The sequence below is a fragment of the Protobothrops mucrosquamatus genome, unplaced genomic scaffold (assembly GCF_001527695.2).
Source record: "Protobothrops mucrosquamatus isolate PMUCROS unplaced genomic scaffold, P.Mucros_1.0 scaffold2170, whole genome shotgun sequence".
NCBI lineage: Eukaryota > Metazoa > Chordata > Lepidosauria > Squamata > Viperidae > Protobothrops > Protobothrops mucrosquamatus.
Window position 1 is genome coordinate 99,794 of NW_015388264.1, and position 23,580 is coordinate 123,373.

A 23,580-nucleotide genomic window follows, 5' to 3' on the forward strand; every position below is an offset into this window, starting at 1 on the left:
GTGGCGGGCACTCGCACACATGAGTGAAGTTCCATTTGTCACTAAAACAATGTCTCTCAACAGATGTTGATGCAATTAAACTCTCCCGTCACTACAGATTCATGCCTGTTTTGCTTTTGAAAGGCGTCATGCATGTTTTCCCCTTGGTTGCACAGGCAGTAGCAAAGACCAAGAAGAGTATTTATAATTTTTATTCCTTTTTCTGGTTATTTTAAGTGGGAATGGATTTTTTTTACCCTTCAATTACTGTATTCCAGGTTAGTAGTACACACTCTATACCCTATAATGAACATCTCTGCATCTGCGGAGCGGCAGAGGTTGAGGACCTGGCTCAAATCCTATTTCACTGCTGCCTGTATAAGAGGGTGAGAGACAGGTACCTTGGCCTATACACTAAACAAATGACCCATTGGGACCCCCATATCAAAATAACTTACCTTATGTGTGGCCAGAATTTGAAAATTACATTTAACACAGCACAGTACCTGAGGAAAATGGTTCGATTGAGATCGTCATATGTGAGACTGATTGGGGTAGATTGTAGGGGTGATAGATAGTGAAATATAATTTTATCATATTTTATCTTTTTATCATATTTTATCTATCTACATCTTAAATTGCCATATTTTATTCTAATTTCATTTTAAAAATGTATTTTATCCCAATTTCATTTTACATTATATTTTATTTCTATTTTATCCTAATTATATTTTAACTAATTCCATTCTAAATTGTTTTTACTGCATTTTTAGTATAACGTGCGTTTGGAACTCTGCACCTTGATATGGTCCATGGGCTAATCAATAAAGATTATTATTATGATTTATCATCACATATATTAGCAGGAAGAGATTACTGTCGGTGGACTTGATAATCCTTGGGATTTGCTGTGATATCCTTTATATTTATTCACAGACAGCACACTTGACAAGTCAATGGCTACAGCCAGCATATATTTGTTTTGATCCTCAATTATTCTCATTCTTCGTTTTGTTTTCTAATGGGACAAAACCACATTCTTTCTCTCCTTTAAGGAACTACCATCCTATCTCCCAATATGAAGTGCCTCTTATTCTTCCCCTCAATGTTCAGAGTTTGTTTTATCTTCAAAAATGTGAAAAGTGAGTTTTAGCACCTTCTATATCACTTGATTCTGATAGTTATTATCATACACTGGGCTTCTTCCTCCATTTGACTGTCTTCCTTAGAGTTGTTTCCAGTGTTAGTTTAAGTAATACCACCTCCATTTTTTAAAAGGAAACCTAAAACTCTTTCTCATTCGACGAAATGTGGTTCTTTCACAATAGTTGTGCGAATGTGCTAATAGTGTATTTTTTTCTTCAAGGATTGCTATAAGCTTGCATTTGCTGTTAATATATATCACATTATTTTTAGGTAGAAAGTCAAATATGGCACAAACATCGAACTCCCAACTTCTCTCAGTATCTCCTAGGTCAGGGGTAGGCAACCTTGGCTCTTTTATGACTCATGGACTTCAACTCCCAGAGCTATGCTGGCTCAGGAATTCTGGGAGTTGAAGTCCATGAGTCATAAAAGAGCCAAGGTTGCCTACCCCTGACCTAGGCTACTACCAATTGAAAGCCTTTTATTTATTTAGTCAAATTTAGAGGCCACCTGATTCCTAACAACTAGGGAGTAAGGGGGGTTACAATTTAGAAACTGAAAAAATATCAGAAAACAATTCATGGAACTGTCCAAAGTAATAAATAAACAAATATGCCATTTAAGAGGGACTCAACCATCACTTTTTCCAAACCTTCTCCATTAGCTTCGTAATCTGTCCTTCCAATAATTTAACAATATACTATGGTTGATAAATGTATTAGGGTTGAAAACCTATTTTGTATTATAATACTGTCCTGACAAAGAACCAATTATGTGAAGTTACTGAAATTAAAAAAATACTAGCCCCTATAAAGAAAACCTTCAGCTGAATAGTGATTCATGGCAGTGTTGTAGTCACATAAAATTATACATTTTAGCATGCACAACACTTTTATCGATTTGTTATACCAATCAAGTTATATATGTTTTGATTGAACAATACATATTACTTTTCATCACTGAAAGTACAATTCCCAGCAGATCCAGCTAGCTGCCAATGGAGAAGATGCTGGAAGTTATTGTTTACCAACTTCCACAAAAGAACAAATTTTTAATCCCTCATGTAGATTGTGAACTGCTTAGCCAGGTTTATACTTTTTTACTACTTAGGTTCATTCAATTTATTAAGTGCAGCAGAAAGAAAGAAATACTCTTTGGTAAAGATTTCTTGATGAGACTTTTGTAAAGTTCTGAAATTGACTAAGTGATAGGAACCATACTTACCATTCACGCTTGGTTCCTTCTGTAAATCTTCTGGCTTAGTTTCAGTTTCTTCTAGCACTCCTGAATCTAGAGAAGATAGTCCCCTGTGGTTTATTGTCATCTCGGGTTCAGTTCTTGGTTCAGGTTGAGGTTTTCTGCCTTCTTCTTTTCTACATCCCAAATCCTTGTGTGGAGATTTTCTAGATTTGGCAGAACTTTCTGGCTCATCATCATCAGAACCACAAACAGAAATAAACTCCTCACTTCCAGAGAAAAGCTCTGATTCGGACTCTTCATCTGATCTGCTTTCCTGCTTGATTTGTTCAGAGTCAAAATGTGTTTCTTGTAATGATGCCCTGATTGCAGCTTCCAACTGGCTATCTTCACTCGCATCAATCAAGCTCTCCTAATCAATCAATCATAACACAAAAGAAAAAGGTGAGTTACTTTAAAACACATATTTTGAGACAGTGAGAGGGGAAGAGAAAGGCTCCATATACTTTTATTTCTTATTAAGAATAGCTGGGGAGGAAAGCTATGGCAAATCTAGACAGCATACTAAAAAACAGAGACATCACCCTGCCAACAAAAGTACGTATAGTCAAGGCCATGGTTTTCCCAGTTGCAACGTATGGCTGTGAAAGTTGGACTATGAGAAAGGCTGAGCACAAAAGAATTGAGGCCTTTGAACTATGGTGCTGGAGAAGACTCCTGCGAGTTCCCTGGACTGTAAGGCGATCAATCCGGTTAGTCCTAGAGGAGATCAACCCTGACTGCTTTTTAGAAGGCCAGATCCTGAAGTTGAAACTCAAGTACTTTGGCCACCTAAGAAGAAGGAAGGACTCACTGGAGAAGAGCCTAATGCTGGGAAAGATTGAGGGCAATAGAAGAAGGGGACGACAGAGAATGAGATGGCTGGATGGAGTCACTGAAGCAGTAGGCGTGAGCTTAAATGGACTCCAGAAGATGGTAGAGGACAGGAAGGTCTGGAGGAACGTTGTCCATGGAGTCGCGATGGGTCGGACATGACTTCACAACTAACAACAACAGGAATAAAAAATATACTGTTTTTGTCATTATACTTACTGAGCGAGTACGTTTCTGGGGAGGGCTAGTGGAATGTCCGTCCAGTTGTCCATGTTCACCTAGGAACCCAGTCACTTGGTCCAAAAAAGAAGTTACATCTAATTGATGCCATTCCACTAGTTTCTGCCCTGTTAAAAATAACAATAAATTGTACTTCAGTAACCGAAATCTTAGATCACCAAAATCATCATGGATGCTATTTTAATTTTTTATTGATTGTAGAGGCAAGAAACATTGTGAATAAGTAAAAAAAATCAATGGCTAATTAGAAGCTCTTAATCCTAAGTATCACAATAGCCAATTATATTAAAAGGGATTTAAAAAACATAGGCAAAGCAAACGTGAATATTAAATTTAACATTAAATGTAAACATTAAACCTATTATACCTGATCAAGTTCATCTGATATAGACTGGAAATATGGCTAATTAGTCAGTTCTGGAAATCTTGCCGGCAAACACGGAAACTATAGTCCTTCTCTTGTTAAACCAATGACATTATTTATCGTGTTATATAAGAACACAATTCAGAGTTAATATGCTTTCAGCCTTTTTTCCTCTTCTTACCTGTCCTGGGGTCCAGGATAGACACATAAGGGAAATCTCCCAATTTATAGAATTGTATGTATCTTTGTCCTTCCTCACTGTCGTGGTATACCTGTACAATAGTCAAGAAGGTTCATTTAAAATTTTTGAAAACATTTGAATATTAAAGCAATTTAGCATTTGTTAATAAAATCTGATACAAAATATGATATGGATAAGGCCAGAGTAAATATCAGATAAATATTGGCTGTTTCTAATTTTTTAGTTAAACTGAAAATAATGCCTTTATACCTGCCAAAAAATGAAGTGTTCCCGGATAATATTTTTTACAGCATCATTGCTCCAAACATCACGATTGAGACACTGACAGGCAAAATCCTGCACATTCTGTATATTAATCATGAGCCACTTGTTCTGCATTTGACCACATTCCTTGGCCTGAAGACAAACAGAACATTAAGAACATTAGCCAAAAAAGAAAAGTTTTCAAGAAACAATGCCAGCAATGATGGCTTCTATTTATTGTTCTAGGCTTTTATAAACCCTTTTTTATTTGTTAAGTTCTATCAGGACTCAACAATTTAATACACGAACAAGCATGACAAGCAGCGTGCAGGGTTAGAAGTCTCTGCAGGTCAACTTGTCATATCAAGATTACACATTGGTAATCTCAGACCGATGAGTGTTAACATGCCAAAGAGAGAGAGTTAGGAAAATAAACTTTAATTCCAAAACTGACTGAAAAAAAGGGAAATAAATGAATAAAACATTTAGAAGAATATATGGAATCAGTTGCACTGATTTGATTACAAAGCAGATTATCTGATTCAACAGACAAAATAAATTTGGCAGATTAGGATTAAGATTCTTGATAGATTGTTGTTCAACTATTCATTTCCTCTAATTTACCATTCATTCATATATGTTATATTGTAGTATTATTGGTGAACTTTTTGTTGACCAGATTGCAAGTGGGGGAGGTGGCAGGGTTTGAAGTTGCAGGAAGAGATCTTACTGGTTTGAGTCTCAAAGCTGGCATTGCCTGATTGGTTGGTTGCAAGTTAATGTAGGAGTTTGATCAAGAATGTAATTCTGATCGCTGAATTGTCATACCTGTTGAAAAAAAGAGTGCTATATCAAAAATTGGAATGGTCATATTTCCTAAATAACTAGGACAAAAATATGTGGGGTTTCCTTAAAGGAAATTTACTCATGAGTTTAATTAGTTATGAAAAGAAACACAGATTCACGAGTACCCCTTTTTGACTATGCATCTTGGAAAATAAGATTTCACTTTTAAAAAGTGAAATATCTGATCCATTGGCCATTGAATAAGCACCACAATGGACACAGAAGCACTCACCTATATTGAAATAAAGCAATATAGAACACAGTTTTCACTAGGATTTTACAACAAAACATCTTTCTCAGGTCAACCACTAAAACAATATTGTAGTGGAGACATTTCAGTGCCAAATAAATATAAATAGGTTGATTTATTATTGGAGGAAAAGATAATTTGAATAGCCACTTTGATTGAAAGACAAAATTTATATAATCTTATAATAAGCTTATATATTGCTTTTGAAAATTTACAAATAAATATGTATAAATTGTGTGTACACTTCCAGTTCAAACTTCATTTTATAATTATATTCCATAATATCTTTGCAAGACCCAAGCACCAATGAGATCCTTTCTTTCACTCATGGAAAAATGTGCATAAAAATAAGCCTGGACTTTTTCAGGGTTTTCAGTTTTATACTTGATTGTTTAGGTTAAAATGTTAAAAACCAAGTATTTATTAGTTTAACAATTTTTTGTTTATAGTATTTTAATTAGTTAATGGATCAGTGATATAGATTTGTTTTATTTTGACAACTAATTATTTAAATAGAATTTATAAATGGCAAGACATACTATAAATTAAATAAAAACCAGCATTAAAGTTACTGTGTTTTTATTATAATTTTAGTATTATTTAAATTTCTGTTAATATGTAAATTGGTATTCTAATTTTTCTTATTTTTTGGTGATGGAAAAATGACCATTCTACAGTTAAAGTTATGTTAATAAACTCTTTTCTTGAATTAAAATGGAAATATTTCTTCTCAGTAATTTTATTCTGTATTGGAGATTAAGAGATGTATATTTTTCAGCCACTAATACCTGCTATGACAATTAAAATGCCAATATGCAGGAAGCCACTTGAACATCTGAAGAAATATTTTAAGAGAATTGCCTCAGAATAGATACTTGCATTAGGATTACAATATAACATATTGATCCAGGATGTTAACCAACTGACCAGGTATTGGAGTAAATCAACACCATAATAGTAAAAGGTCTGATCTTCTCCATTAGTTAAATCAATGAAATGTATGATAAATGCATTATTATAATATAACCATAATAATATTTAGAAAATCTCAAAAATGCACATATCAACTAAAATTATCTATATTTTTATGATTTGTCTTAAAATTATAAAACAGTTGATTTATTAAATACATTGCCTCCCTATTGATACTGACATTTTCTCAACATGCTTAATATGGCTGATTCTTTTTTTAATGCATTTGAATTTGACATATGAATTCAAGATAACAAATCTTGCTTATAAACTGAAGAAGCTTCTTGGATAAGAAGCAAAATGTCTTCAAGGAAAAAACCCCTTTGAGACTTGCTTATAAAACTTATAGTGGACTAGGTTATGCAGCATGACATAAAAATGGAACTAAAATATGTTTTATGTTTATCCAAAATAGCTGTACCATTCAAAGAATTCAATGTACATTTTATTGGGTTCTCCCATGCTATGGAAATAATTCAAAGACACTTCAGAATGTTCAGTGGAACAAACACAGTACTGGCTCCTTAAAGCAACCATACTTTTACTGGGATTGTGCAACAGCTATATAGTCCTATTTACTGCTCTAGAAAAGGAAACTAAATAAAGCAAATGCCTTTTTTATCTAGCTTTTTTCTACATCGCAATATTGTTTATATAGTTTCACCTATCTGGCTTTATTACACTCATAAAACTATGTATAAATTTATCAAGTAAGTTAAATATTTTCAGAAGAAACAGAAGGCTTAATAAATAAGTAGCAATAATAAATAAATATCAATATGCTAAAGCAATTGCAGAATTTAACATAAACCTGATAGATGTGTTAAATCTACAACCTGGTGTTTATAGTTTAATTAAAATATTTTAGTTTAACTCAGAAGGTAAATGAGGGTTCTACTTTTTCACACTGGTTAAAAGAAGCTAAATTATGTACCATGAATGTATTTTTAATGAAACACTTATACAGTTTCATTTTCATATGAGTTAAACTTTTAATTGCATATAGGATAACAATAATGAACATATATATATTGACCAAGCTTAAAATCTGACCCCGTCCCAGAAAAAAATTCTTGAAAGCTTAACTGTAAGTTGAACACTAGTGTAGTGACTGCTGATATATATTTAAACCAGACTATAAAGCATAAAACCTTTAGTCTTAAGCCACAATTTATGGCTTCTCAAAACTGTTCAAGCACGCTAACATATATAAAAACCCATCATAATGGTTTACCTTTGTGATAAGTTTTGTTACAGAAGTGAATGTCTGTAAAAATACAACTTCGTGTATGCAGTAACATTATTTTTCAATAATGAAGGAAGAGCAAATGATTTGAAAGGAAAGACTAAAAAAGGAATGCACGTACAGATGTGGAAGCTAGGACAGCTGGCAAGAATAAATATTAGGAGCAGATATAGTGATTCCTTCCCTTTTCACTTAACTCCTGTTATTTTGTTTACTACTTTCTACTTTTTTTCTGCATTTTCCACAATGTTCCTTAATATAGAAGGGAACAGAGCGATGAGTATGCATGTATGGGTGTATGGGGAGAAAAAGGTATATTTTGATAAGTTCCTATATCTAACTTGGTTAATGGTAAATTACAGGTAGTCATTGATTTATGACCACAATTGAGCCCAAAATTTATGTTGTTAAGTGAGACATTTGTTAAGTGAATCACTGCAGTTCTTAAATTACTAACATGGTTGTTAAATGAATTTGGCTTCCCCATTGACTCTGCTTGTCAGAAAGTTACAAAAGATGATCACGTGACCTTCAGACACAGCAACGGTCATAAGTATGTGTCAGTTGCCAAGCATCTGAATTTTGATTACATGACCATGGGGATGCTGCAAAGGTCGTAAGTATGAACAATGGTTCACGTTTGGCAGCTCGAATCTTCAGCTCCCTCCACAGAGTTTCTATGGAATTAAGGTCTGGAGACTGGCTAGGCCACTCCAGGACCTTAATGTGCTTCTTCTTAAGCCACTCCTTTGTTGCCTTGGCCATGTGTTTTGGGTCATTGTCATGCTGGAATACCCATCCACGACCCATTTTCAATGCCCTGGCTGAGGGAAGGAGGTTCTCACCCAAGATTTGACAGTACATGGCCTTGTCCATCATCTCTTTGATGCGGTGAAGTTATCCTGTCCCCTTTGCAGAAAAACATCCCCAAAGCATAATGTTTCCACCTCCATGTTTGATGGTGGGGATGGTGTTCTTGGGATCATAGGCAGCATTCCTCCTCCTCCAAACACGGTGAGTTGAGTTGATGCCAAAGAGCTCAATTTTGGTCTCGGCTGACCACAACACTTTCATTTGAATCATTCAGATATTAATTGGCAAACTTCAGATGGGCCTGTACATGTGCTTTCTTGAGCAGGGGGACCTTGCGAGCGCTGCAGGATTTCAGTACTTCATGGCATAGTCTATTATCAATTGTTTTCTTGGTGACTATCGTCCCAGCTGCCTTGAGATCATTGACAAGACCCTCCAGTGTAGTTCTGGGCTGATTCCTCACCGTTGTCATGATTATTGAAACTCTACGAGGTGAGATCTTGCATGGAGCCCCAGACCGAGGGAGATTGGCAGTTATTTTGTGTTTCATCCATTTGCGAATAATCACACCAACTGTTGTCATCTTCACACCAAGCTGCTTGATGATGGTCTTGTAGCCCAATCCAGCCTTGTGTAGCTCTTTGGTCTTGGTCATGGTGGAGAGTTTGGAATCTGATTGATTCATTGCTTCTATGGACAGGTGTCTTTTGTACAGGTAACAAGCTGAGATTAGGACCATCCCTTTAAGAGAGTGCTCCTAATCTCAGCTTGTTACCTGTATAAAAAACAGTGGGGAGCCAGAAATTTTGCTCATGGATAGGGGATCAAATACTTATTGCACTCATTAAAATACAAATCAATGTATAACTTTTTTGAAATGCGTTTTTCTGGATTTTTTTATTATTCTGTCTCTCACTGTTAAAATTAACCTACCATTACAATTATAGACTGATTATTTCTTTGTCAGTAGGCAAATACACAAATAATTTTTTCCCTCACTGTATGCTTACAGGCAAATAGTACACTGCGTGTAGGGCAATCAGTCAAGTCTTGATAGGAAAAATAACTCTGAAAGTGACTTCAAATGCAAATAAAAGATAAAAAGGCCTGATATTATTTTCACATATAAATGCTGCACAAAATGTATTACTTTTGAATAAACTTATTTCCATTCCCCCCTTGAAGCAACAAGAAAACTGTTGCAAGGGGGTGGCAGTAGGAGATCATTTATTTCTGTCCTGACTTTTTTGGTAAATTCAATTCCAAGAGTTTTAATTTTTTCAATAGGTTCATTTAGTATATATTAACACCAGGAAGCGTAAGGAATGATTTAAAGATTAGTAATTTAGGAAACTATTGATTTTCTTCCATTTACAAAGTCCAAAACTGCAGTTCCAAGTTTATTAACCAAACAGTAAACAATGAACAATCAAAAATTCAAGATTCTGTTTTATACTATTATACAGATCAACAGCTATTCTAATCCACTACTGTTTAGTTTGGTCATTTTTTTCTCCAATAAAAATCTTTCTCAACCATGTCATACCAGAGAGCTTAATTTTCAATGTAAAGAACACGTGGTATGTTTTTGAATTATAATTATAATTCAAATTATATTAGTATAATATACAACAATATAGTAGAATACAATAATATAGTATTGAATTATAATTCTTCCTACAAATGTATTAAAGGAAATGATTGATGACAGATTTCTAAACCTAAAGATAGAAAAAGACCAATCCTTATTTTATGTATATATGTTGCCATTAGAAAATGATCATTTAATTGATATTATTCAAATCTATTTCTTAATTACTAACTTCTACTTGAATACTTCTTAATGAGAGAACACAGTATGAGACTAATGGATATAGTCAAAAGCTACCTCCTCAAATGAAGTTATTAATTACAAGCAACTTCCTCTATTGCAGTAATAAAAATACAGATTGCTGGATTTGTTTATACACATTACCATGACATAATTTACACATGCACATGCACAGCTATACCAAAGCCAATCCAAAATTCAATGCATCAAAATGACCTACTGTTTCAAAGCTTCCTTTATGCATCAAATCAATTGGCGGCCTGAAGAGATCTGCAAGGGTAGTGAGCTTCTTATCTATGGCTCCTCCATTTCTTAATTCTTGCTCCTGCCGAACTATAGAGCCCCAAAACAAAAACAAAGAAGACAAAATATTCACAAGAGCAGATTCAGTTACTTCACCAAGTGCAATGTGACTGTACTATTGTGATTAGCCTAAATCAGTTTTATACTAAGTATCTTTTGGTAATAGCCATTACATGTTTATACATTTTTGGCATGAAAGCTGACTGGGCGACAATCTGGCTCTAGTCCAGTCACTCTTCCTCGGCCCAACCTACCTCAGAGAATTGTTGTAGGGAAAATAGAAGACGGGAATATTAGGTATGTTCACTTGTTTGGGCTATCTATCTATCTATCTATCTATCTATCTATCTATCTATCTATCTATCTATCTATCTATCTATCTATCTCTATCTATCTATCTATCTATCTATCTATCTATCTATCTATCTATCTATCTATCTATAACTATCTGGGAAAAAATCATCATCATCATTATGTTCAGTAATAGATATTACACTCCTAAACTTGTAATTTAAATATTCACCAAATATTTAAATATTACAAAATTATTGTTTTTGGCCTCCTGGCAGATTTTTTTTTTGTTCCCTTCCTTTAACAACAAAGCAATGGGTTAATAATCAACCAGCTCTTTTTAAAAATAGCTATATAGTAATTAAAATCTTGGTTTCTAAAAAGTGAGGTGTGAACAGAAAATCTCTATTAGAATCTAGTTTTTACTCCTTTCATCTAATTCTTGCCCTTCTTTACATGCTCCTTTATCTATATATAAGATCCGGAATGCACTTGGGACGGTTGTCCATTCACTGTGCAGATGTTCCTGTATAGCTTTCTCCATCATCTGCACCTTGGGTCCTGTCTGGTTTGGTATATTACTGATTCTATGGCTTTGGGTACTTAGTGCCTGTTCTTTTTTTATATATATATAGATTTTATTAGTTTTTATAGGGTCAGGGATAAGGTTGGGTCAGAATTAGGGTTGGAATTTAGGTTAGGGTTAGGGTTGGGTTTTTTCCAGATAACATTTTCAATATTTAGCAAACAGGATAATGTCTGGGTACATGTATTTAACTAACAATAATATATATAGTTAATTATCATAAACAATATGTTAATTCATCACTCAATAGCCTTCCTCTTGCTAATATATATTCAAAATTACATATCACATTCCTTTCTCTCTGACTCGTTTTTCTAGCCATTGTTCTCTTTAATCTTTAAAGTCAATCTATCCATTTCTGCACACTCTAGGATTTTTTTAATTAGTACTTCTTCAATTGGTAAATTTTCATTTTTCCAATGTTGGGCAAATACAATTCTTGCTGCCGTTAATATGTGTAGTATTAGATATCTGCAATCCTTCTTATAATTAGCTCCTATTATTCCTAACAAAAATAATTCTGGTTTAAAGTCTATTTGTTTTTTAGTCATTTTCTCCAACCATAAATGTATTTTAACCCAAAATCTTTTTGCTTTGGGGCATGTCCATCAGATATGATAATAAGTACCTGGTCTCTGTTGCATTTCCAACAGTTGTTTGAAGTATTTTTAAACATTTTTGCTAATCTCACTGGTGTCATATGCCATCTGTAAAACATTTTATATAAGTTTTCTTTATATGATGCTGCTTTAGTTAATTTAATATTTCTTTCCCATAACTTTTGCCAATCTTTTAATTCTATATTATATCCAAAATTCTTTGCCCATATTATCATTGTTTCTTTTACTTGTTCTTCCTCCATCTTTAACAGAAATCTGTAGAGTTTCTTAATCAACTTTTCATCTGTTTTTAGCAATATCTGATCAAAGTCTGTCTGTTCTTTATAAAATCCCATTGGTTTAACATCTTTTTCATATCTCGTTTGAATTTGCAGATATGGCCACCATGCTAAATCAATACCTTGTTCTTGTAACTCTTGTCTTTCAATTTTTCTTCATTGTCCAAAATATTTTTATAAATCACAACTTTATCATAGTTAATTAAATTTGGGTAAGCAAAAGCTTCCATTGTTGAAAGCCATTCAGGTATCTTAATATAAATTTTTTCTTTTATTCTTTCCCATTCTGAAAAAAGTGCATTCCTTATAACAGTGGTGGCGAACCTATGGCACGGGTGCCAGAGGCGGCACTCAGAGCCCTCTCTGTGGGCACACGTGCCGTCGCCCCAGTCCTAGGCCTTCAGCTGGGTTTTCACTTTAGGCCTCTGCTGCCGTGTACAAAAAAAAAAAGGTTCAATCAATCAGTCAATTTCAACTTCTGTGGGGAAAAAAAGATTTTGCAAAGTTGGAATTGATTGATTAAACTTTTTAGTCCCACCCAGTCTGCTATTACCACTGCAGCCACGCCCACCCAATGGGCCACACCCACCCGGCACCTGACGATGCATAAGTGGGTTTTGGGTTGCAGTTTGGGCACTCAGTCTCTAAAAGGTTCGCCATCACTGCCTTATAAAATGGTTTTGAAAGTATCTATGTATTTTATTTTTTCCATACCACAGAAAGGCATGCCAACCGATTTGCAGGTCATGCCCGTCTAGGTACAATAGTCTTTTATCTCTAAGCATTATCCATTCTTTAAGCCATGTTAGAATGGTTGCTTGGTGATATAACCTCCAGTCCGGCAGTCCAAATTCTCTACTGTCTTTTGCTTCTTGTAGCATTTTCACTTTGATTCTAGCTTTTTTTCCTTGCCAGATAAATTTCAATATTATTGTATTCAGTTCATCAAAAAAAGGCTTTTCCCAGCCTTACAGGGATTGTTTGAAATAAAAAGAGTATTTTTGGTAAGATATTCATTTTCACTGTTGCTATTGTCCCCAACATTGAAAGTTGGAAGTTTTTCCACTTTTCGAAATCCAATTTTATTTGTTTTAGCAGTCTTACATAGTTATCTTCTTTTACTGTTATACATCTTGCTGTTAGATAAATTCCCAAGTACTTGACTTTTTTAATTATTTGAAGATTTGTTTTTTTTTTGTTAGTTGATTTTTTTGTTTTTCTGTTAAATTCTTTGTTAGCACTTTGGTCTTTTCTCTGTTTATTATCAACTCTGCTACTTCTCCAAATTTTTCTATTTTCTCCAGAGGTTTAGTGCTTGTTAGATCCTTTTTGTTTGTTTTTTATTTGGAAACAATCGGGTTTTTAATTTAAACTTTTTCAAAGTATGGTGGGAATGGACATTAATGACATCTAGTGGCAAAACTGAGAACTACATGCAGTTTGCTCTGATTGGAATAAAACTTGGCTGTATGCCCAGACATTGCTTATATTTTAAACATCTTGGTGTCCTTGGAATCTGAAGTCCTGAATATTGTGGCTGGGAAAGAAAGACTCTTTTTGGATTGCCCTGTCCTACAGGATGGATTACAATTATAAATAAAAATTGTGTTTGAAGTCATCGGACTTCCCTGGATTACAAATACAGCTTGACCTGGAAACTTTACAAGCTGTTTTGAAAGAGTGAATAACAAGAAACTCCTCCGAACAGAATACTTTGGATTACAAATTTTGGTATATTTTTTTTCTCTTTTTTCTTTTTTTCTCTTTTTTTTCTTTTTGCCCTTCTGCTCTTTTTTACTACTTACTATTTTTATTGTTTACCTCTCCTATTTGTTAGGAGCTTATTGGATTATAAATTTTGACTTACTTGGTGGATTAAATCCTAGTCATAATAAAAACTAAGATAACGAGAAAGAGCTCAATATCCGGTGATTTCATCGTTTTCTGACTGTAATATCAAATTAGCTTGCCACTGCGGCCTTTTTTACTTGCCTGTCTAGCTTTTAATTCCTGAAATCAAATGGTACATATAACTGTTTTTTTTCTGACTGCATCTACATTTTCTTATACTGACAAAGAGATTATTGTTACTTCAAAATTTATAACTTCCTTGGAAAACAATGTCTTGCACGTATGGAAATATACAGCATTTACTGTGTGAATATAGCAATGGCTTTTTAACATTTTATTTTCCTTACTGAAATTGTTTGCAGTTTCAAGGGGCCTAAACCATAAAAGAAACAAAAAGTTATATGAATATAATTATCCACAGATACCTACTAGTTTCTGTCTGGAAATCCCGAAAGCCATCAAATATTGAACGAGCTGGTCTGCGTCTTTTTGGTGCTTAATAGGAATAGAATTTAATAAAGATTAATAATAAAATCAACCACATTGTGGATTTGTGGTACATATCTATAGTGAAGGATGTATACAAATTCCAGGACAGCAATAATGCATCACACTAATTAGTTTCATACATGAATTCATTAGTTCTTATGTTTCTAGTGCCTGTATATCTATCTTGATGTATATTTGAACATAAAATATTTACAGCAGTTTATGTACACAAAATAAATTAAATTTGCTCTCCCCAGATTTAAAATCAGAAAGGCTGGAGCAGCCATCAGCATAATACCATACAATACCCATCAGCATAATACAATACAATGGTGAGCCATTTATTTGTGGGCAATCAGGAGTTAGCAATGAACAGGAAGGTAGCCAAGTTTCTTTATAATATCAACTAATCAGACTGGTGAAAACAATGGGTTAATGAAGAGCCTAAAGTGAATCTTTACACTTGTTTAATATTTGTTTAATGTGGTTCAAAATGAGAAAGTGCAAAAGGTGTATTCTAGCACAAAAAACCAAAAACTTCACTTATGGAATAACCTAGGGCAGTGATGGCGAACCTTTTAGAGACCGAGTGCCCAAACTGCAACCCAAAACCCATTTATTTATCGCCGGGTGCCAGGAAGGCATGGGCCACTGGGTGGGCGTGGCTGTGGTGGTCATGGCAGATTGGGTGGGTGTGGCCAAGGGGGGCGTGATCACCTTGATGTTGCTCATGGGGAGGGACGCCTATGGGGGCCGGGCAGGGTTGGGGGAGATCCAGGGGGTCTCTGGCAGGTGGGACAGTGGGCAGGAGGCTCGTCCTGCGGGGTGAGGTGAGGCAGGGCGGGGGTGCCATTGTCACAGGGCAAGGCGAGGCAGGGGCCAGGGCGGCAGCTGCCTGACACCATTGGCCCCTGCACACAGAGGCCAGCGAGCGCATGGGTGCTGGGATGCATCTGGCCACGTGGGACCTCGGCGAGTTAGCGGGTGGCTGGTTGAAGAGGGATGGTTGCCATCTCCGGGGCATGGCGTGCGTGCCCACAGAGAGGGCTCTGAGTGCTGCCTCTGGCACGCATGCCATAGGTTCACCACCACTGACCTAGGGCAGTAACTGATTAGAAAAGGGTAGTACGAAGGAAATATCTAAATAGTAGCTACTATAAAAATGGAAACCTCTGGAATAATAAGGAAGAAAATAATCAATTAATATACTACTGCTTTTACAGAAATCCATAGTGAGACCACATCACACTTCACAGACAAAAGTGGATATAAAACAGACATTTTGGCCAATCAGCAAGATAAAAGAACTGTATTCTTAACTAGTCTCTTACAGACTAGTTTTTGCAGTCATTTTTTAGATTCAAGTCTGATGGATAAACAATATGTGTAGCAATATGATTCCCATCATTCTCACCAGTATTAATGTAAGTTGCAGAAAGGCAACTTGTGAAGATGATTAGAATAGATAGGTACAGTGCATTCAGAAAGTATTCAGTCCCCCTTGGGATAGGCACAGTATATGGAGTATACAGTATTCAACAGTATGAAGAAACAAGTCATAATAGAGAATGATACATTTAGATGCTGATGGCCTGATGTTTGAATAGAAGATTTGGTTAGCTGGAGTTGGCTTCTGAATTTAGCCAAAAGAATGCCTGAAGCCGATTCTACATTGGAGCTGCTGCACTAAGCTGTATGTTCAGTGTTTTGTCATTCCCATAACCATTTGACAGATCTTCTAGATTTGAAGCAACATGATGCATGGATGACTGCATCCAAAAGTTAAGTCTGTCCTGCACAGTGAAGCACTACGCATTTTGTTGTGAAATTACTGTTCCTAGAGAAAATAAAGGATGTGGCTATGCTTGGAATTTCAAAATCATCCCCAGGATAGAATAGCAGCCACAATAATGTTCTTATAGCTTATAAACTATGACTGGGGAGCCAGAGGTGGAAATTCTGACAATTCTTCAACTTTGGGGGTCCAGAAGATAAAATATGGACTGCTGTATGGCTGCACATGGATTGTGACAAAGTAAGAACATTATGCCATATCAAGAATTCCAGAACTGGAGGAGGCTAGAGAGGCTTTATAAAAGGCCTTGGGTTCACTGCTGACCAGCCTGGAGTATTATGGGGCCTGGTAATGGAGAGGCTGTTACAAGAGTCATCACTGTGCCAACTAAAACACCTATGGAGAGAGCTATGGATTCTGAAGAAAGCTATCTATAGCTGGGAGACAAGATTGGCAGTAGAAAGGCTCCTAGCTGTTATGCAAGAACAGGTCTAGGACAGCTCTGCTGCTGTGAGATGTGCTCATTGTGGGAAGCCCTATAGGCTGGAATCAATGTTGGAAAGATGAGAGGTAGTTTTAACTGGGGACTGAAGAAAGATTGCTTGCAATAGCAACACTATACTGCTGGCCTGTGGGCTTCGTTAGTATGTTGGTTGTTGCAGATGTTACTGAAAGTTAATTATTAGACACTGGGTGACTTTATTTGTAGCTCAACTGTAATGGCTTCAAAAATGGGGAAATCAGTTGGGCTGTTATAGGACATAGGAAGTTATCATTAGCAATCATATCTTCTGATAGAGTAACTGCGAATCCAGGCACCATGGAGACTGTACATTGGCAAAATCCCTATTTGGTCTCTATGGCCAACTAACAAACAGGCATGAGGCTCATCATGTGGCAAGTAAGTGACTGCATGAAGATTCTGTTATGGCCTAATTGTTTGCTACAAAAGACAGGGTCCTAAAACAAATAAACAAAACCTGTATATGTAGTTAACCGAGGTGATGATGGAGGAAATATGTATAAGTGACAACCAATGGTGAGCATGAGTGAATGAGGCATAATGTATTTGTGATACTTTTGAAAAAGAAGAATGTATAATCATTCTATCCAACTTGCTATTATCATGCACTCCTGAAAAGAATAACCCAAAGATATGTAGCTCTTTCGTACTCACTCTGATGGAAACATGCTAGCACAGAAAAAACTTTTTATCCCCATGTTTTCTCTACTAACAGAGTACAGCATATGTCATAGATTATACATATCAGGAAATACATGTTTAAAACAGATACAATTATAAAATCCATTCTATTATGACATGCTTTTTTGTGCCTGACTGCATGAACGTATAACCTACAGCTTTGTCGGGTCATAATCTCCCCTTATGAATTGAATCCTGTAGCACGATCAGAAATAATTTTTAAAAATAAGTCCAAGACTCACTTATGATAATAAACATGAAGACTCCCAAGTTTTCCAGGCTGAGTTACCATATTTTGAGGACGTATACATTATCATTTACAAATCCAGAGAAAAATCTACTGTACATAACTAAACAGAAATATATCTCTTCTTAAACAGAATGTTATTCGGAATTACTACTGTAGTGATATTAACACTCCTCTACTTCAGTTTCTTATTTACAAAATAAAAGTAGTAACAGTAATGAACTAATAAAAAAAGTCAAACTATTTTAGTAAGTATTAAGGAAAGTTGCCTGTTATGCATATTTTTCAGTACTATAAGATCTCATCATCTCCATTGTAAGGACAATGAAGAATTTTTGTTCATTCTTTGAAGAGCAAACAGAAACTTACCACCAAATAAGGGTTCGGGTTCTACCAGAATTTCTTGCTTTTGAGGAATAGGTGCCCTCACTTCATCTCTACAAAGACAAAAAGCAAATAATAGCTTGAAAATGTCAGTATTACTTGGGCAAGAGGAAAATCTGTTCTTCATACCTACATTGAAACTATGCATTGGTGTTCAAACTATTACGAGGAACAAAAAAAAATATGCATGGAAATTGCCCTTGTGATTACACAAAAGGAAAAAGTGCTCAAATGTCTGGACCTAGTCTTTACCATTTTATGTCAGGAACAAATCAAAATTCCTGACACGTTTGCACACTTTCATTTTAATAAATCTGAAAAACCCCTAAGGAAGAATCAACCTTTCCTATAAGACTCTGTAAAACTGAAGCTTTAGCACTTTCCCAAAAACTTTCTCAAGAGAGGGAAACACTGGAGTTCAGCCAGTAACTCTTATCACAGGCATGTCAAACGCGCGACGTCAGGTGATGTCGCACGACATATCGCGACTTTTACCCCATTGCCGGCAATGCGGTGGGCGCAGTTTCGTTGTGACGCATCCGGCCCGTGGCCCGGCAGTTTGACATGCCTGCTCTATCATATGACTGGATTAAGAAATGGTCATTTTAGAAGGGGACATAATGCTGCTTCCTTCAAGGCATCACTCCTGTCTGCAGTAAAGTATCAACTACCTCAGATTCATGCACACATATCCCACCCAGTCACATAAATCAGTCAGGTGGAGAATGGCAGAATTTATGCTAGAGTTTTATTTTCTTCCTTAGTTTTGGGAAATTCAAAAGAATCCAGATAAATTAGAAAGGTGTTGCCTGGATCATTATGCTAGAATAATTATATTGTTCTCTGTTAATTTTGATAATTGGTAGTAATAATACAAGTCTCACAAAGGAGCTGTGCTTTAAATGTTTTGATGATTAAATAGATACCCAGAGCAACAATAGAAGCATCTGCATAAGAAAAACTAAGAACTTAAAAGCAAAAATATCTGAAATATACGTACAAATTTCAACGATAATTTAATTATCCTCTTTACAACACTACGTACTCTGTATGTGGTCGCAGGTTTGATACACTTGCAGAACTAGTGCTGGGTTCTTCAACAATGCCTCCACCATCAAGGAACATAGTGACAGCCATTTCCAGATTATTGTTGCATGCTTCAAGCATATGTTTGCCTGCACTTTCACTGGCACCTATGACACAATGAAAACCAAATTAAGTTTCAACAAAAGCTTTAAAAGAGAAAAATGTATTAATTCAATAAAGTAAATATACTGTATTTTTATACAATAGACTATTTTTTTATATTTTAAAAAAATCAACACAATCCAGTCCTGTAAATACTTTATTATGTTTTGTTGTCTTTGTATCAATCATGATTCCTAATGATTTATAGAGAGGTCCTACAATTTTCTTGGCAATAATACTGAGGTGGTTTGTCTATCTTTTTCTGGGAAGTTTTTCAACTAGGGCTGAGACAGTGACTCACCTAAGATGTCTTATTAGTTTCTGTGTCTGAGGCCACTCTAGAACATGGGCCTTCTCAATCATATTATCTTTCCTTTTCTGCATGACGAGGTGTCTGTGTGTGTATAGATTTTACCAATAATATAAACCATTTCAATATAATTTCCTTTGTCAGATTCTAGTATATTCTGTTACTATCTCCTCTCACACATCCTTTGTTAATTACAGACAACTCAATGGAGTATTCCTATGAAATTTAATGCAAGGAGAACAATCTAATCCTGGAAGCAATTCCGCACTCCCAACATGACTGCAGGAGTAGTTACAGACCTTTTACTGAAATCTGTAGACCCATGGAGGACTATGAAGTGTATGCATGTGTCATATTATTTGAACTCTGAAGCAACCAGAAACACACAAGAAGTTTGAGTAGTTTCCATCTGCTTCAAAGTTTGACAGCTTTGAAGCACCATGCCATATTCTTAAAGAATGGAAAAAAGAGGACTCAGTATAATTAAGCACAGTAATAACTATAGACAATAGTTTGGGGGGGAAATGTATTAAAACAGTTAAAACTACCAAAAAGAAGGCTAAACTATATGGTAGTCTTCAGCTGGTGAACTACACCTCTCATAATCACTTGCCATGAACCATGCTGACTTTACTGATGGGAACTGTAGTCTAAAACATCGGGAAAACTTCATGTTGTTCTTCCAGACAGTCAGTAACATGATATGGACAAACATTCGGCTTTCTTTCTTTCTCAATAAAATATCAACAGAACAATTAGAAATTATTGGAAGAGAAGATTCTGTACAAGTAGTCCTTGACTTACAATAGTTCATTTAGTGACCATTCAAAGTTACAACGGCACTGAAATGAGGCAAACTCACTTAAACGTCTCACTTAACAACAGAAACTTGGGCTCAATTGTGGTCATGTCGAGGACTACCTATATATACTGTAGTTCTAAATCGTCAAATAGTAGCCTGAACAAATTGGTATCCACAATAAAAATTTATTTATATTTCTAGAAGAGAAGGACCTCTACATCTATATTAAATTATATCTGAGATATTAAGTATTTAACTTAATATTTCCTTTTCCACAAACTACTGCAGTTAAACTTTTCAGAAATAACAGGATAATAGTGATACATAGAAACAGACTACCTCAAACTTAACTATAATCCTTGGGATTACAGACACCACCTGAAATAGATGTAACAGAGTCTTTCGTGTTGATTTTGAAAATTCATGCATGATAAACGTCTATTACATTTAACTACATTAATCTAAGATTAGACTGCATAATGAAGTGTTGAACTCTTCTTTCCCAGAGGGCTTCAAACAGGGGCGACAGGTAAACAGTAATTAACCAGATAATTGAATTGAATTTCTGGATTGAGTACATACTACAAAACATACTATTCCTTTATTTTTAGCAAATGAGAACTACCCAATCACTTGCTACTTCTAATTGAATCTGGCTTTTCCCACTTGTTGGAAGCCAGATGGGAAGTTTACAAATTGTGATCACATGACCCCTGGACAATGCAACTGTCATAAATACATGCCAGTTGCCAAGGGCTCAAATTTTGATCACATGACCATGAAGCTACTGCAACAGTCTTAAGTTTGAAAACTGGTCATAAATCACTTTTTTCAGTGCCCTGAACTTCAAATGGTCTCTAAACGAATGGTTGTAAGTCAAGGTCTACCTATAGTGTATTGAAGAAATATGCATTTACAAGATATTTGAAATGATTTGGCAGAATACACTATGAACTTTTTAAAAATCTTGGTAATAATGAAATCCATAGGAGTTGAAGTTCAAATTGTTATATCAAAAACTCTCAAAAAGATAAATTCAGCCAGTGAAAGAAGCTAAGATAATACATTTTGAATGGACTGTTCAATATTATCATGGCTGTCTAAAAAGTTTCATATCCCTTTTTTCAAGGGAATATCAGTTCTCTGAGGTATAGCTGCTTCATTTTAAGGATTCAAGAGCACAGTCCAATTAAAAAGATTTGTATGTTTGATTTAATATTGTGCAATAGACTGTAAAACAAAACAATGCCATCTCTCATTTAGTTGCTCTACATTTAGCTTCTGCCTCTTATATGAGGGGAAATAAGATCTGAGAAAGAACTGAGTTGAATGCAACAGAAGTAAAATAAATAAAAGCTTCGAAAACAAAACATTTTTTCTGGGAATATATTTTACAGTACCAATAAAACTGTCCATATACAGGTAGTCGACTTACAACAGTTCATTTAGTGACTGTTCAAAGTTACACAGCACTGAAAAAAGTGAGTTATGACAGTTTTTCACACTTACAACAGTTGCATGTCATGTGATCAAAAGTCAGAGGCTTGGCAGCTGACTAATATTTATGACGGTTGCAGTGTCCTGAGGTCATGTGATCAACTTTTACAACCTTCTGATAAACAAACTTCATGGAGAATCCAGATTCACTTAACTGTGTTACTAACTTAACTGCAGTCACTCACTTACCAATTGTGGCAAGATAGGTTGTAAAATGGGGCAAAATTCATTTTATAAATAACTCAAGGCAGCAGACACACACAATACTCTTTCTTCCTCCTATTTTCCCCAGGTCAACACCGACTACTAGTTCACCAGCATTTCACCAAATAATATTTTCTATTATGGGACTGTATCTAGAAATTCTGAATGCTCTCCAATCCTAAACCAAGCTCCTTTCTGAAATCTCCTGACTGAAGCATTTCAACATCACTTACAATCAAGAATTCAATCAAGAAAATATGTTTCTGGCAAGCATCATGCTGCATTTTTAATAAACCGAATAGGCTTTAAAAATATTAGGTATCTTAGGCATTTTGCCCATGAAGGGCTTGTAATCCTTACTGGATGAAGCCTCTTTTTTCAGAGGCACCACCTTTGGATTAAAAAGCAAAGAAGAAAGGATAATCAGTCATATTCTGCTTTTAATTCTAGAATAGATTAGACATTTGGCATGGATTGGTTACTGTTCCAAACAGAATACTAGATATTATGGATCTTCCTTCATCCCAGCTGTTTCTCCCCACTCCAACCGCTGTCTTCTAAGCATACTCATGCTTTGGGACCTTCATATATAAAAACGCAAAAATACCTCGGGAATATTTTACTTTTACAATACTAACGCCCATGGTTAGAGCGTTCACACCAACCAGCCCTTTAAAAGGGAATTTGGCTCGACTTATTACCTCTGCTGATAACTATTTTTCCCGACTTCAAATTTATATTATACAGACAAGGTAAGTCGGATGACGATCCTTTTTCGTCTCACGCAGTTTGGGACCGAAATAGGTTGGTATTTCGAGGGACGGAACTACAAGCTTATTTACTCGTCTCTCGTAAACACAGTAACCAAACCACAAATCTAGTTCTTCCTGGAAAATGTCCCACTGCGGTCCCTGAAACGAAGGAGAGCACATCTTATTTCTCTTCTCACCTCCACAAAAGAATTTCCCTATAATTCCGTCTAAGCATTACCTCCGCGAACTTCTTTTTCGGTTCGCTCCGTCATTATTTCTTTTTCGGGGCCACCTTAGCTTCTTCTCCCCCATCCCTGCGTCGGCCTACCGGGGCCCCTTTCCCCTTTATCTCCCGCAAAACTCCCTTGAAGAGACTGTTTCCGAGCCCGCGCCACCTGCCCCTTCCCCCATTTAGCTGCACCGGACTGAAGCCGCTGAAATCTATTCCATGTTTTCGCACGCCTCACCCGTGATGGCGGTAAATTGCTGAATTAACCCTTTCAACACTGAGGCGGCAGCAGAGCCCCCGGGCGCCGCCATCTTGCCGCCTCGATCGCCGAACAACACTCGCCACCTG

The 23,580-nt window shown here is 35.8% G+C and overlaps 1 protein-coding gene across 1 annotated transcript in view; it reads right to left on the reverse strand.

Moving 5' to 3' along the window:
- The window catches only part of UBXN7 (UBX domain protein 7), a 29,958-nt gene extending 6,392 nt beyond the window's left edge, over positions 1 to 23,566 (reverse strand). The window contains exons 1-9 of the mRNA XM_015824228.1: positions 23,471 to 23,566; positions 19,296 to 19,443; positions 18,236 to 18,303; positions 14,561 to 14,626; positions 10,423 to 10,535; positions 4,251 to 4,397; positions 3,981 to 4,071; positions 3,415 to 3,542; positions 2,350 to 2,734 (exon numbers count right to left, since the gene is read on the reverse strand). Coding sequence (XP_015679714.1) covers positions 2,350 to 2,734; positions 3,415 to 3,542; positions 3,981 to 4,071; positions 4,251 to 4,397; positions 10,423 to 10,535; positions 14,561 to 14,626; positions 18,236 to 18,303; positions 19,296 to 19,443; positions 23,471 to 23,543 — 1,219 coding nt within the window. The 5' untranslated portion in view covers positions 23,544 to 23,566. The remainder of the gene's footprint in view (positions 1 to 2,349; positions 2,735 to 3,414; positions 3,543 to 3,980; positions 4,072 to 4,250; positions 4,398 to 10,422; positions 10,536 to 14,560; positions 14,627 to 18,235; positions 18,304 to 19,295; positions 19,444 to 23,470) is intronic.
- Positions 23,567 to 23,580: the final 14 nt, after the last annotated feature.